Source organism: Mobula hypostoma, chromosome 24, assembly GCF_963921235.1.
Source record: "Mobula hypostoma chromosome 24, sMobHyp1.1, whole genome shotgun sequence".
NCBI classification, from domain to species: Eukaryota; Metazoa; Chordata; class Chondrichthyes; order Myliobatiformes; family Myliobatidae; genus Mobula; species Mobula hypostoma.
Genome location: NC_086120.1, coordinates 45379909 through 45396713, shown reverse-complemented (window position 1 = coordinate 45396713; position 16805 = coordinate 45379909). Strand labels below are relative to the sequence as shown.

The following is a 16805-nucleotide window of genomic DNA, read 5'->3' as shown; positions in this document are numbered from 1 at the left end:
CCTCTGACTAAAAAAATTTCTTTGCATTTCTGTTCTGAATGAGCACCCTTCAATCCTTAAGTCATGCCCTCTCGTACTAGACTCCCCCATCACGGGAAACAATTTTGCCACGTCCACTCTGTCCATGCCTTTCAACATTCAAAATGCTTCTATGAGGTCTCCCTTCATTCTTCTAAACTCCAAAGAATACAGTCCAAGAGCGGACAAACGTTCCTCATATGTTAACCCTCTCATTCCCGGAATCATTCTAGTGAATCTTCTCTGTACCCTCTCCAACGTCAGCACATCCTTTCTTAAATAAGGAGACCAAAACTGCCCACAGTACTCCAAGTGAGGTCTCACCAGCGCCGTATAGAGCCTCAACATCACATCCCTGCTCCTATACTCTATTCCTCTAGAAATGAATGCCAACATTGCATTCGCCTTCTTCACCACCGACTCAACCTGGAGGTTAACCTTAAGGGTATCCTGCACGAGGACTCCCAAGTCCCGTTGCATCTCAGAACTTTGAATTCTTTCCCCATTTAAATAATAGATTGCTCGTTTATTTCTTCTGCCAAAGTGCATAACCATACACTTTCCAACACTGTATTTCATTTGCCACTTCTTTGCCCATTCTTCCAATCTATTCAAGTCTCTCTGCAGACTCTCCGTTTCCTCAGCACTACCGGCCCCTCCACCTATCTTCGTATCGTCAGCAAACTTAGCCACGAAGCCATCTATTCCATAATCCAAATCATTGATGTACAATGTAAAAAGAAGCACCTCAACACTGATCCCTGTGGAACACCACTGGTAACTGGCAGCCAACCAGAATAGGATCCCTTTATTCCCACTCTCTGTTTCCTGCCAATCAGCCAACGCTCTATCCACGTATGTAACGTTCCCGTAATTCCATGGACTCTTAACTTGTTAAGTAGCCTCATGTGTGGCACCTTGTCAAAGGCCTTCTGAAAATCCAAATATACAACATCCACTGCATCCCCCTTGTCTAGCCTACTGGTAATTTCCTCAAAAAATTGTAATAGGTTTGTCAGGCAGGATTTTCCTTTAAGGAATCCATGCTGAGTTCTGCCTATCTTGTCATATGCCTCCAGGTACTCTGTAACCTCATCCTTCACAATCGATTCCAACAACTTCCCAACCACCGATGTCAAGCTATCAGGTCTATAATTTCCTTTTTGCTTCCTTGCCCCCTTCTTAAATAGCAGAGTGACATTTGCAATCTTCCAGTCCTCCAGAACCTTGCCAGAATCTATCAACTTTTGAAAGATCATTGCTAATGCCTCCGTAATCTCCACAGTTGCTTCCTTCAGAACATGCAGGTGCATATCTATCTATCTATCTATCAATTTGTCCTCTTTTGCACATGAATTGCTTGGCCGGCTTTCTTCTGTACTGCTATTTTTCAAAAACTCTATTGTATTTATTTATTTTCCTGTAAATGCCTGCAAGAAAACGAATCTCAGTGTTGTATATGGTGACATATACAGTATGCATTTGAATAATAAATTTACTTTGAACTTTGAACAGAGTCGTAGAGTGCTACAGCATGGAAACAGGCCCTTTAGCCCATCTAGTTCATGCTGACCATTCTGTTATTACTTATCTTAGTACATATCAGTGCACCGTGTAATGATTCAATCTGTATGAACAGTATTTAAGACATGTTTTTCAACTGTATCTAGGTACATTCATTGGCCTATTTCTTTGGTATAGAAGGTATCTAATTAATTAGCCACTGAGTGTAGATATGTGGTCCTCTGCTGTCGTAGCCCACTCACTTCAACGTTCAATGTGTTTTGCATTCAGAGATGCTCTTCTGCACACTACTGTTGTAATGCGTGATTATTTGACCTTCCTGTCATCTTGAACGAATCTGGCCATTCTCCACCGCCTCTCTCATTAAAAGGCATTTTCCTCCATAGAACTGCCACTCACTAGATTTTTTTTTCTTTTTCATACCATTCTGTGTAAAGTCCAGAGACTCCCAGAAGATCAACAGTTTCTGAGATACTCAAACCACCCCATCTGGCACCAGCAATCATTCCACGGTCCAAGTCACTTAGCTCACATTTTTTCTCCATTCTGATGATTCAGCTGAACAACAACTGAACCTCTTGACCATGTCTGTGTGCTTTTATGCATTGAGATGTTGCCACATGATTGGCTGATTAGATATTTGCATTAACGAACAAGAGTACAGGCGTAACTTAAAGTGTCCAAAGTGCACACGTGACAATAGTAAAGCAAGTCCAATCTGAACTCCACACTTTTTTCTGCTTGCAGTAAGTTTTCAACTCCTTAAAGTTCTGTCCACCATGGCATTAAAACTATTCAGTTCCACTAACCTTTGAGGTGTCTGATGCTCATGAAAACCAGTGAAATGTTTTACCTCATATATGTGGATATATACTGTATATCATACTTTGCCTGCTGTACTGTTGCCCACGGTTCACTCTAAGCTGTGCAACTGCATGACTGCAGAGTAACTGAAATGCTCCCACACACATAGCCTTTGTTGCTGTCCAGCTGGCATTTTCTTTTATAGAGTATCAATATAATTTTGAAATTCCCTGTAATTATCTGACAATGAGTATAATTCATATACTTTCTGAATAATAAACATACCAGAACCTTTACTTTGAAATATTTTAGTGCTTCAATGTATTTACATTGCCAGTGTTTCAAGTTACAATGCTGTTTACAAATTGTAACAATAAACACAGAATGGAAGTTAGTAGGTCAGTGTTAATAAACCACCAGCCCACTGAACGCCAACACCATCTAGTAAAAACATTTTATTTTTGTCATAGTGCCTGTCAGTCGCTTTGACTGCCTGACATATTTCACTTGTTGTGAGTTGTGGTTTATGTTTGTTTGATGTGCATATCACAAAGAAAAACATTTAAAGTGCCATGCATTTTTCAGGTCATGTAAATATTTCTGCTCAGTTGGTCCATGCAATAGTAAAAAATTTCAAGGAAATGTTGCTGCTGCCACAACACAACAAATTTCATGGCATATATCATTGAAAATAAACCTGATTATGATTCTTTAAGATAGTGATATTTTTGGTTAGTTTCTTATGCATATTCCACTCACAAGCCTCCTGATCCCTTCTTGATCAGGAGAGTGCAGGCACATGTGTACCACAGAAAATATCAAATCAATATATCAGTTCAATACACAAGGACCTTCAATTCCCTCAACACACACAGGATCCAGAGAGGTTTACAATTTACAAGACTGAAGGTAATTGAAAGTAAAATGTGAAAGACTGAACAATATTCATAGTATTCTTCGAGATACAGCACGGTAAATGGCCACGCCACCCGATAACAGCCAAGTAACCGATTAACCTAACCTGGACATCTTGCCAATTTAATCTGGGTTACTTACGCTGTAAAACATTATGCTATCGTGCTGCTCTATATATTTCAAAACTGAATATGTACGTTTTTGGAAAGTGTTAGGAAACCCGAGCATCCAGAGGAAACCGATGTGGTCCCAGGGAGAACGTACATATTCCTTACGGACAGCGACAGCAATTGAATGCAGGTTATTGGCGATGCAAAGCGTTATTCTAACCACTATGCTACAGAAGAAAATTCCCCTTCTCTCAAAATCTCCATGGCTACATTTTTTTGGAAATGGCAATAGAGCCCACCCTCAGGAGGTCAGTTAATCTATGTAATTATGGAAACAAACATATAGCTTACATCGAGGGCTTTCTGAGTACTTTCCTTGTGGGAACAGTTGAGGTGAAGCCTCTCGTATATCACAACGTCTGCTCCTTTGGAGTACAGTGTAATCTTCCCTTCTGAATTTTTCACTGCAGGATAAAATAAAATAAGCATTCATAGTTGAGGAAATGCTTCTTTTGGACTCTTCCATCAGCTTTTTCAGAGAATTCACAACTTCTGAGATTGGGCTGTGGGCAAGGAAAATGCCAACATCAGCCCAACACTTAAAGGTGTGAAAGGTTACGGGGAGAAGGCAGGAGAATGGGGACTGAGAGGGATAACAAATCAGCAATGTTGGAATAGCAGAGGAGACTCGATAGGCTGATTGATGTAATTCTGCTCCTACAGTACTGTGCAAAAGTCTCCGGCACCCTAGCTATACATATGTGTTTTCTTTCTTTCTCTCCCTCCCTCTATATTTTATATATATACTGTTTATATTTATATATAAATAAAATGTGCCGAAGACTTTTGCTCAGGGGCCGGCTGGTGGCACAATGATATTGGCGCTGGACCCGGGAGCGGAGGTTTCCCGGTTCGAAGCCAGTCAGATCCGCTCCCGAGTACGCTTTCCATCCGTGCCGGGTTGAGCGTCGAGATCGCAATTCCACCTTGTAAAATAAAAGGGAAAAATACTGCGAAAATGTCTGTGAGGAGTGGCGCGCCACACAGTCTCTCTCGCTCGCTCCGCGCCTTGTAAAAGCCATGAAAAAGACATCATCACGGATGCGCACACGCAGACACAGACGCACAGACTCGCACGTACGCAAGCACATGCCAAAAAAGGAAAGACTTTGCTCAGTACTGAATGTCTTATTGTTTAGCACATCGTGGGCTCATCTCTCCCCACGATCAGTAGTATCTACAGGAGATGCTGCCTCAGGAAGGCAATATCTGTCATCTAAGATCCCCGCCATCTGGGCCAGGCAGTCTTCTCACAGCTCCCATTGGGCAGGAGGTACAGAAGCCTGTAGTCCCACACCACTAGGTTCAAGAACAGCAACTTCCCTTCAACCATTCTCGAACCAACCAGCACAACCTTACTCACTACCTCAGTACAGCAAAACTGTGACTAGTTTGTCCTACAATAGAATTTGGATATTTTTTCGTTCTAATTGTGTTCCTTCCTATATAACCTTTGCATAATTTGGGGTTAATTGATAGTTTTGTTCCTTGTGAATCTGGTGAGTGTGCCGTTCAGTGCCGGGGATGCTGCTGCAAGTAAGATTTTCACCGCACCTCTGCGTACGTGCACTTGTGCAGATGACAATAAACTCAACTTTGAGTTCAATTGTCACTGGGATTGGACCATAACTCATAAAAGTCACAGCTTGATTTAGTTGTCAAATTATTTCCTGATTTACTGCTTCCAGCAGATCTCCGAAACGTCCAAGGGGATGGGACGAATGGATTTCAAAGAGCGAAACACAAGAGACTGCAGATGCTGGAATCCAGAGCTAAAAAAAAAAATTGCAGCAAGAACTTGGCAGGTCAGTCAGCATCCGTGGAAACAGGGGGATGGCCAAGGTTTCAGATCGACCCTGCTTTGGGACTGAGAATGCAGAGCGAGGATTGAATTGAGAGAGAGGGGCGAGACAAGGTGATATAAGCCGAGATACGAGAGATTTGATGTGACAAATGAAGATAAGGGTTTACAAGGATGTTGCCAGGATTGGTGAACCTGAGTTATATGATAAGGTTGAACAGGTTCAGACTTTATTTTTTAGAACACAGAAGATTAAAAGGAGATTTGATAGTGGTATACAAAATTATGAGGGTATAGATAGCATAAATGCAAGCAGGCTTTTTCCACTGAGGTTTGATGGGACTACAACTAGAGGTCAGGGGTTAAGGGTGAAAGGTGAAATATTTAAGGGGAACATGAGGAGGACTTCTTCACTCAAGAGGGTGGTGAGATTGTGGAATGAGCTGCCAGCCAGTGCAAATGGTGCATGCGAGCTCGATTTCAATGTTTAAGAAAAGTTTGGATAGGTACATGGATGGTAGGGGGTATGAAGGGCTATAGGTCCCAGTGCAGGTTGACAGGAGTAGGCGGTTTAAATGGTTCAGCATGGACTGATGGGCTGAAGGGCCTGTTTCTATGCTGTACTTTTCTATAGCTCTATGATTCTATGTTATCTTTAACGTTCCAACACACAGAATAGGAACATTGCACTTTTTCCAGTCGAAGTCAGGTTACTTACAGATGACAGACATTCTCTTGCGACTGCTACTGAAGTCCAAAATGGCCAGCACAGTGTACGTCCTCTTCACCCCTAGCTCACTGATGGTGATGGTGTCCTGTGTACGAGACAGAAACACAAAGCCAAAGTTCCTCGCTGCAGACACCAGAGCCTCTTCGTCTGGAGAAGCAGCCTGGTATGTGAGCTGGCCTTGAAGAAATGAAAAGGAAAGGATCTCAAACACGGTTGGAACAGCATCATCTCACATTCCATCTGGGTAGTCTCCATCATGATGGCACTTAACCCTCTGTGTTTCACCAGAGATTCACCATCCTCTGGGGAGAAGTTGTTGCTGCCACCTCAGTTTTAAGAAACTGACCTTGTACCTTTGCCGCAGATTGTCTCGCCAGTAGAAACACCTTAACATCTACCCTCCTTATATATTTTTTTCTGGTCCAAGGTGCTTTGGATGTCAAGAATGTGGCATAAAACTCAATGATTATGATCACTTTATTAAGCGTTACAAGAACAAAGGAGACAAGGGGAAAGGAAGATAGTGGAGAGCAAAGACAAAGCCCAGTGGCAGGGCGAAAGAACAAAGACAAAAGGGAGTGACCCAATGTGATCTGGTCCTCCTAAATCAGATTGATGATGGCCCACATTCCATTCAAATCCCATTGCTTACATTAATCAATAATATAGACCCTATTCAAGTTTTGCAATACCTGCCACTGAAACTAAAAAGTTTGCAGAAAGATACAAAGGAAACTACAACCACCAAAAAAAATCATGCTGAACAATTGCATGTATATAGCTAATTATATAAAAACACAAACAAACCAAAGTACTCACTGGAACTCAGGAGAATGAGGGGTGACCTAATTAAACCTATCGAATGTTGAAAGGCCTTGATACAGTGGATGCGGAGAGAATGCTTCCCTTGGTGGGGAGTCTAAGGACACAGCCTCAGAATAGAAGGGCATTCTTTTAGAACTGAGATGAGGAGGAATTTCTTTAGCCAGAGCGTGATGAATCTGTGGAAGTCTTTATGTATATTTAAAGCAGAGGTTGATGGATTCTTGACTGGTCAGGGAATGAAGGGATATGGTAAGATGACAGGAGATTAGGGCTGAGAGGGAAAATGGATCAGCCATGATGAAATGGCGGAACAGACTTGATGGGCCAAATGGCCTAATTCTCCTCCTATATCTTATGGTCTTATGGAAAGTTGAACTACGAGGAAAATAACAACTATACAGTCCAATCCACACTCTCCTTTGGTCTTGTGACACTTAATAAAACAATCGTAACCAAGTTTTATGCCTCATTCTTGACTTCCAAAGAGCTTTTGGATCGCAGAAGTATCAGGATCCAACACACCTGACCACATTGGGGACAGAAAACAAAGCAATTGAATCCCTGCCAAGACACGCAAGACTCACCCTGCTTCTCCTCCACCATGACTGTGTGACAAAGAGCCAGCAGCTTAAAGAACTCGTGGACTCCTGGCTCGTTTCCCGAGCGGATCTGTTCCAAAAGTGACCCATCGTAGAACTTCAGCTTTCCGTCCGCAAAGGCATTCCAGCTCAGGTCAACCACCTGGAAGAGACCCAGTGACGTTCTGCATTGGAGAGTGTCATGCACAGTGGGAATTTGAACAGTGGTGTGTTTACTGAACAAGGTGGAGGCAGGTACAATAACAACATTTAAAGGAATATTTGGACAGATACAGAGATAGGAATGGTTAGGAGGGATATGGGATATTGTGAGCACGCTACAGTATGTTGGCACCAGAATATGTGGTGACACTTTCCGGCTGTCCCCAGCAGATCCCTAGATGTGTTGGTTCCTAAAGCAAATGGTGCATTTCACCTCCTAAAGTTCGATGTACATGTGATAAATAAATCTGAATTGGGACTAGCTTGGATAGGCAGCTTGGTCAGCATCAGTGAGATAGGCCGAAGGGCCTGCTTTCATGCTAAATCACTCTTATGACTCATGCTGAAAGCACTCCATCAATCCAGAGTATGAAGGAGAAATGGAATTTAGTTTCTAATCGTTTTATCATGCACTTTACAAATCTAGATTAGATGATGATGATGCTAATTGGTACCCACTTATCTTCAAAAGTGAATTTAAATTCATATTATGAAACTTTTTAATTTAAATAATGGACAGAAAACCCTGGATTGTAAGCCAATAAAGTAATGCCAGCAGTACAATAAAAGTAAGCGAATAACATTCAGAGCAAAAGTGAGTCCATAGACATGAAGCCTGGGGCAGCACAGCGCAGAGCAGCAAGCAGAACTGGCCTGACCCTCAGCTCTGGTCCTGACACCCTGCCTTTTCCATCTGGCCTGGTGTTTAAATCGTCCAAACATCGGAACATACCCTGCTCTAGGTCCCAGGCCCTGTTGCTTCAATACACTCTGGTTTATTTCTCTCAACCCTCCCCTTCTTTTGTTCCCCACACTGACCTTTTACCTTTCCTCACCTGTCTATCATCTCCCCCTGGATCGCCTCCTCCTTCCCTTTCGCCTACGGTCCACTCCTCTCTCCGATCAGATTCCTTGCTCTCCACCCCTTTACCTTTCACACCCTCCGGCTTCACCCTCAGGCTACTGTTCTGCCCCTCCCCACACCTTTTCATTCTGGCCGCTTCGCCCTTCCTTTCCGGTTCTGAGAAGCGTCTCAGCCCAAAATATCAACTGTTTATTCATTTCCAAGCCTGCTGCCTGACCTATTGAGTTCCTCCAGCATTTTGCATATGTTGCTTTGCATTTCTGCAGATATTTCTCATGTTTAAATGTGTTCCAATTCCAATTAATCTAATGCTTATTAAATTTGTGAGAACCATCAGATTTAACCATCCTCTAGGTGAAAGGTTTCTTCTTCGACCCTCTCTAATATTTTTACCTCCCTAATGCTCTCACCTCCCTGCTCTAAACTTTAATTCTAGATACCTCTCTGATGAGGAAACATTTCCAACTTCCTATCCTAATTAATCATTTTTATGCTCCATACCCTTTCATAAAGTGCTTATTAATTCAGTGGATTTTTGATTGCCAAGCTTATAACCTGCCAAAATCTCCAAAATCCCATCTTTTTTCTTAAATTTAGAGATACGGTACAGTAACAGGCCCTTTTGGGCCAACAAACCTGCACCACCCAATTGCAAACACGTGGTAGCCTAGCGGTTAGTGTGACACTTTTACAGCTCGGGGCGTTCCAGAGTTCAATTCCGGCGCCACCTGTAAGGAGTTTGTACGTTCTCCCCGTGAATCATGCAGGTTTTCTCCAGGTGCTCCAGCTTCCTCCCACAGTCCACAGACATACAGGTTAATTGGTCATTGTAAAGTGTCCTGTGATCAGGCTAGGGTTAAATCGGTGGGTTGCTGGGCCAGCAGGGCCTGTTCTGCACTGTATCTCTAAATAAATAAAATGTATCTACTCACTCATACATATTTGGGAGGAAACCCACCTGGTCAACGGTTCCACGGTTCCATTTAATATCAGAGAATGAATAGAGTATACAACCTGAAATTCTTACTCTTCACAGACATCCACGAGATAGAAGAAAATCCCCAAAGAATGAATGAGAGAAAAACTTTAGAACCCCCAAAACACCTCCTCCCCCTCCCACGCACAAGCAGTAGCAAAGCATTAACCCTCCCCCTCCCCCTCCCCTATTTTTTTTCGGCAAAAAGCATCAGTGCCCACTACCCACCAAGCAAGCAAAAGCAAAGCCCCCAACGAGAGACCATGATCTGCAGTCCAACAAAAACCAATGTTCATCCAACAAGTTGACGTGCCACAGGCTCTCTGTCTCTCTTTCTCATTAACAAGGCCCTCTGCGCCACGGGGAGAACCGACAAACTCCCTGCAGACAGCAGCGGAACTGAACCTGGGTCGCGGCACCATAATAGTGTTACGCTAACCATTACATCTCTATGCCCCACATGAAAGAGGATCTTCCAGATGACACATCAGAATGGTGCTGGACTGCGTTACATGCCATTCACAAGCAATAACGTTGCATTGTTCGGTGGCGATGTTAATTCTTGGCAGCGTGAATTGTGTGTTGAGAGGAAGAATGGATGGGTGTCTCTGTTCTTTGCTGTTCGGGTCGGGAAACTTTACTCGCTAAGTGAAGACACAGTCAACATCATACACTGATCCTTACAGAATAACTCCCATTAACAAGTACTTACGTTTGCTCTTTCGCCGTCATCATATTGATTACCTGAAAGTCAGAGAATTAATCTTTTAGGTTATACAAAACATTTTTTTCTGATGCAGAATGCCCACAGCCCACAGTAATGTTGTAATGCTCAGGAAGGGAAAGCGCCTTTACCCAGAGACACAAGGGGTTCTGCAGCTGGTGGAAAGCTTAAGCAACACACAAAATGCTGGAGCGACTCAGCAGGTCAGGCAGCATCTATGGAGGGGAATAAAGAGTCAATCTTCATGAAGGGTCTCGGCCCGAAACTTTGCTTATTCTCCTCTTATAGATGCTGCCTGACCCGCTGAGTTCCTCCAGAGCATGTGTGTGTGTGTGTGTGTGTGTGTGTGTGTGTGTGTGTGTGTGTGCGCGCGCACGCGTGCACATGTGAGTGTGTGTTGTTTAAAGTTCTTTCATCCACTGCTCCCACAGAACATGCAAAACCACCCTGGAATGGGCAAATCTCAGATGATTTTTATCTCTTAAAAGGGAGCAAATATATTTTGGGTGAAATTCCAAAAATATTTGTGGAGCCTCCACTGTTTCACTGCTGTCTATTGGTGTCAGTCTTTCTGTTGCTTACTGGTGGCTTCCTAATTGTTGTTCATAGAGCACTACAGCCAAGTACAGGCTCTACAGCTGATTATGTTCTGCCGACCTTTTAACCTCCTCCAAGATCAATCTAACCCTTCCCTCCCTTCACAGCACTCCAATTTTCTTTTATCCGTGTGCCTATCGAAGAGTCTCTCAAATGACTCTAATAGATCTGCATCACCCACCACCCCTGGCAGTACGTTCCACACACCCACCCACACTCTGTGCAAAAAAACCTCCTTCTCACTTCCCTCCCTGTACTCTCCACCAATCACCTTAACATTATGCCCTCTAGTCCTGACAGTCCTGCCAAAGGGTCTTGGCCGAAGTGTCGACTGTATTTTTTTCCATAGATGCTGCCTGGCCTGCTGAGTTCCTCCAGCATTTTGTGTGTGTTACTCAGATTTCCAGCATCTGCAGGTTTTATCTTATTTATGCCCTCAAGTATTAGCCATTGCTGCCCCAGGAAAAAGGTGTTGGCTGTCTCCTCTTATCATCCTACACACCTCTATCAAGCTCATAAGACCCTAAGACATTGGAACAGAATTATATAACCATATAACAATTACAGCACGGAAACAAGTCATCTTGGCCCTTCTAGTCCGTGCTGAACTCTTACTCTCTCCTAGTCCCACCGACCTGCACTCAGCCCATAACCCTCCATTCCTTTCCTGTCCATATATCTATCCAATTTAACTTTAAATGACAACATCAAACCTGCCTCAACCACTTCTGCTGGAAGCTCGTTCCACACAGCTACCACTCTCTGGGTAAAGAATTCCCCCTCATGTTACCTCTAAACTTTTGCCCTTTAACTCTCAACTCATGTCCTCTTGTTTGAATCTCCCCCACTCTCAATGGAAAAAGCCTATCCACGTCAACTCTATCTATCCCTCTCATAATTTTAAATACCTCTATCAAGTCCCCCCTCAACCTTCTACGCTCCAAGGAATAAAGACCCAACTTGTTCAACCTTTCTCTGTAACTTAGGAGATGAAACCCAGGCAACATTTTAGTAAACCTCCTCTGTACTCTTCTCAATTTAATTGACATCTTCCCTATAATTCGGTGACCAGAACTGTACACAATACTCCAAATTTAGCCTTGCCAGTGCCTTATACAATTTCAACATTACATCCCAACTCCTATACTCAATGCTCTGATTTATAAAGGCCAACATACCAAACGCTTTCTTCACCACCCTATCAACATGAGATTCCACCTTCAGGGAACTATGCACCATTATTCCTAGATCCCTCTGATCTACTGCATTCTTCAATGCCCTACCATTTACCATGTATGTCCTATTTTGATTAGTCCTACCAAATTGTATCACCTCACACTTATCAGCATTAAACTCCATCTGCCATCTTTCAGCCCACTCTTCTAAGTGGTGTAAATCTCTCTGCAAGCTTTGAAAACCTACTTCATTATCCACAACTCCACCTATCTTAGTATCATCTGCATACTTACTAATCCAATTTACCACCCCATCATCCAGATCATTAATATATATGACAAACAACATTGGACCCAGTACAGATCCCTGAGGCACAGCACTAGACACTGTCCTTCAATCTGACACACAGTTATCCACCACTACTCTCTGGGGTCTCCCATCCAGCCACTGCTGAATCCATTTCACTACTTCAATACTAATACCTAACGATTGAACCTTCCTAACTAACCTTTCCTGTGGAACCTTGTCAAAGGCCTTACTGAAGTCCATATAGACAACATCCACCGCTTTACCCTCGTCAACTTTCTTAGTAACCTCATCAAAAAATTCAATAAGATATGTCAAACATGACCTTCCTCGCACAAGTCCATGTTGACTGTTCCTAATCAGACCCTGCCAATCAGCCCATCACATTTCACTGCCATTCCATCGTGGCTGATTTATCGTCCCACTCAATCCCATTTGACCGTTTTCGCAGTATGGAGAGTCAAACACTTCCATCAACATTATTGGATTGCTCCACTTAATCCTCCCATTTTCATCCCTTTCCTGTTCTGCTATTTAGAGTCACCTTACATTCACCATCAGAGAATCAATTGCACATAACTAGCATCATTGCTGCTGATTCAATTCTATTCAGGAATAATCCAGCCTGTTCTCTGTTTGTCCATCACTGTCTGGTTTGGATCAGCTACCAAACAAGACAAGAATAGACTCCAAAGAACCGTCAGGGCTGCGGAAAGAATTATTGGTGTGAAGCTGCCCTCGATCCAGGACTTATATGCATCTAGAGTCAGGAAGCGAGCCAGCAGCATCATTGTAGACCCATCACACCCTGGACATCACCTGTTCTAACTCCTTCCTTCTGGTAGGTGCTTCAGATCACTGTATGCCAGGACTAATAGGTACAAGAACAGTTTCTTTCCGTATGCTATCAGTCTTATGAACACTTGAATTTTAGTCTATTATAAACCAGGTCCACCTGTACATACACAGGTATACCTCATTGTATATAGTTCACTATTATTTGCACCATTGTTTTGTTTACTTTTTGATTCTGTACAGCGAGAGCTCAGGGAAACCGGCATCAAGTTCCCTGTATGCGTCCACATACTTGGCGATAATAAAGGATTCTGATTCTGATTCTGATCACTATGAACACAGTTGTACTTTATCAGATTAACCAGATGGTTACCTCGTGTATAGGACTTTACAAAGCATGAACTAGATGTCAAGGACAAAACGATAACAGTGTTGGAACTGTCGCAGTATCTCCCTGATTGCAGAGCATAAGAATCTCCCAAAGATATGGAGCATACAATAAAAACATATGGAGACACAGGACACTACAGATGCTGTAAATCTGGAGCAAACACACACGCCTCTGTATAGAAGGTAAATTACTGCTAAATAGAAGGTGGATTATTTCTGTTTTTTTTATAAATACTTGGCTAAATATGAATCTAATGCCAGCTCAGTGAAGATACGTATTAGTCATTGTACTTGGTAGCCTCCAATCTGATGGCATGAACATCGATTTCTCTAACTTCTGATAATTTCTCCCCACTCCCCCTTCTCTCTATTTTCCATTCCTCATTCTGGCCCCCCTCATACCTCTTCTCTTCTTCTTACCTGGGTATCACCACCCTCTGGTGCCCCTCCTCTGTCCCTTGCATCCATGGTCCACTTTCCTCTCCTATCAGATTCCTTCTTCTTCAGCCTTTTACCATTTCCATCTATCACGTCCCAGCTCCTTAATTCATCACTCGTTCCCCCGTCCACCTACGCTCCCCCTTCACCTGGCTTCACCTATCACTTTCCAGCTTGTCCTCCTCCCCTTCTCATCACCTTCTTATTCTGGCATCTTCCCCCCTTGTTCTCCAGTCCTGATGAAGGATCTCGGCTCATAACGTCAACTGTTTATTCCCCTCTATAGATGCTGTCTGACCTGCTGACTTCCTCTAGCATCTTATGTGCATCGCTCTGCATCTTCAGTATCTGCAGAACCTTTTGCATTTAGTCTTTGAATAACCTGACAAAGAAAATTAAAATAGAACTGCAAACCATCACAGGTATTTACTGTTTTTAAAGATTATTGGAAAATAGTTTCCCTTTTTCCTCCATTCCAGGACCCCGAACCATTTACATTTAGTCCACACTCTGGCAAAAGAAACATAATTTTTCCTCACAAAATGCTGGAGGAACTCAGCATGTCAGGCAGTGTCTATTTTCCAGCGTCTGCAGATTTGTTCATGTTTATTTAAGTTTGCTCATTCACACACACGATAAATTACCGTAGATCTGTCCACCAATGCAGCATTTCTTAAAGGCCATGATGTTTTGGGTTAGGGTGCCAGTTTTATCTGAGAAAATGTATTTGATCTGACCCAGTTCTTCATTCAGGGTAGTTGTTCTCGCTTTGGCTGGAGTGTCTCTCTCTTCACAATACATCTTCAAATCCCAGTTAATGAAAAAACTCTGGGCAATGTGGAGAAGTTCAAACCTGGGGAAGAAAGACCTTCTTTAAAAACACAGCAAATTTTTCAAATCTCTGCTGAGAGGTTTGTCTACAATTCATACAAATTGAATTCAGGCAAATTTACATTTCAGGCGGCTCAATTAACTTAGTCAACAACCTTCTGTACATAAAACAGTGCTCACTGAGGGCATGTTCATGGTCTTCTGCTGCTGTAGTCCATCCACTTCAAGGTTTAATGTGTTGTGCATTTAGAGATGTTCTTTTGCACCCTACTGTTGTAACGTGTGGTTATTTGAGTTATTGTCACCTTCTTGTCAGCTTGAACTATCTGGCCATTCTCCTCCGGCCTCTATCATTAACAAGGGAGTTTTGCCCACAGAACGGTCATCCAATAAATGCTTTTTTTCATCTCACACCATTCTCTGTAAACTCTGGAGACTGTGGTGTGTAAAAATCCCAGGATTTCAGCAGTTTCTGAGATACTCAAACCACCCCATCTGGCACCAACAATCATTCCACAGTCAAAGTCACTTAGATCACATTTCTTCCTCATTCTGATATTTGGTCTGAACAACAACTGAACCTCTTGACCATGTCTGCAAGCTTTTATGCATTGAGTTACTGCTACATGATTGGTTGATTAGATATTTGCATTAATGGGCATGTGTGCAGGTGTACCTAAAAAAGTGACCGCTGTGTGTAGATTATCACTAAATATTTAAAAATCAGAAGTATTAAGATACAGTGTAACAAAATTTATATTGCAATGGTATTCAATCAGACATACACCCATAATGTGTATAAATATGTACTGCAGAGCATTATGTAAAGAATATTAAAATCAGATTTATTATTTATTTAGATGGTGTGAAGTTTGTTGCTTTGTGGCAACAGTACAATGCAATCACATGAAATTGTTACAAATTACAAAACTAAATAAATAATATAAAAAAATAGAATAATGTGGTAGTGTTTATGGACTGTTCAGAAATCTGGTGGTGGAGGGGAAGAAGCTGTTTCTGAATCATTGAGTGTGGGTCTTCAGGCTCCTTACTTACTTCCTGATGGTAGAAATGAGAAGACCACAAGACCATATGATATAGGAGCAGAATTAGGCCATTTAGCCCATTGATTCCACTCCACCATTTCATCATGGCTGATCCATTTTCCCTCTCAGCCCCAGTCTCCTGTCTTCCCCCCGTATCCCTTCATACCCCCTGATTAATCAAGAATATATCAACCTCAGGCTTAGATACACTCAATGACCTGGCCTCCACAGCCACCTGTGGAAACAAACTCCACAGATTTACCAGTTTCTGGCAAAAGAAATTCCTCCTCATCTCTGTTCTAAATGGGCATCCCTCTATTCTGAGGCTGTGTCCTCTGGTCTTAGACTCCCCCACCATAAGAAACATCCTCTCCACATCCACTCTATTGAGGCCATTCAACATTCAATAGGTTTCAATCAGATCATTTTCATGGAGCTCCTTTGCAGCATCTCCAACGTAAGGAGAGGGAATGTCCAGTATAGCAAGGGTCCTTAGTGATGGATGCCTCCGCCTTGAGGCATTGCCTACTGAAACTGCATTCCAAATCTCAAACAATAACAAAGTAGAGCTTCTGCTGTGCTTTCTTCATGATGGCATCGATATGTTGGGCCCAGGATAGATTCTCTGAGACGTTGACACCCTGGAACGTGAATCTGCCCACCTTTTCCACCACTGGCCTCTCGATGAGGGGTGGTGTGTGTTCCCGAAGTCCACAATAAATCCTTAGTCTCGCTGACATTGAGCGTGAAGGGAGCAAACCAATTTTTAAAATATTCTCCAGTCAGCAACAAAGAATCTGCTGTGTCCTCATGCAGGGGTTTGAACACAAAACATCAACAATTCTTTTCCTGCCACAGATGTTGCTTGAGCCTCTGATTTCATCCAGCAGATTGGGTATTGCTGTGGTCTTCAGTGCCTGCTTCTTGTGTTTCATCTCTATTCAACATTTACTGTAGTTTTCCCATAGGTGACACCTCCTATGTGTTTAGGAGTTTTCAAACCCAAATCTGACCATCCAAAGCATATCCCACAGCTCTCTCACTGCAGTAAATGGGTAGCTGAAATCCAATGAG

The 16805-nt window shown here is 42.7% G+C and overlaps 1 protein-coding gene across 3 annotated transcripts in view; it reads right to left on the bottom strand.

Moving 5' to 3' along the window:
* The window catches only part of LOC134337314 (phospholipid-transporting ATPase IC-like), a 159964-nt gene that overhangs the window by 41392 nt on the left and 101767 nt on the right, over window positions 1–16805 (bottom strand). For all 3 annotated transcript variants that reach the window (XM_063032223.1, XM_063032221.1, XM_063032222.1), the window contains 5 exons: window positions 14499–14707; window positions 10141–10172; window positions 7372–7528; window positions 5951–6139; window positions 3723–3835 (listed from right to left, as the gene is read on the bottom strand). In XM_063032223.1, the coding sequence (XP_062888293.1) occupies window positions 3723–3835; window positions 5951–6139; window positions 7372–7528; window positions 10141–10172; window positions 14499–14707 (700 nt within the window). The remainder of the gene's footprint in view (window positions 1–3722; window positions 3836–5950; window positions 6140–7371; window positions 7529–10140; window positions 10173–14498; window positions 14708–16805) is intronic.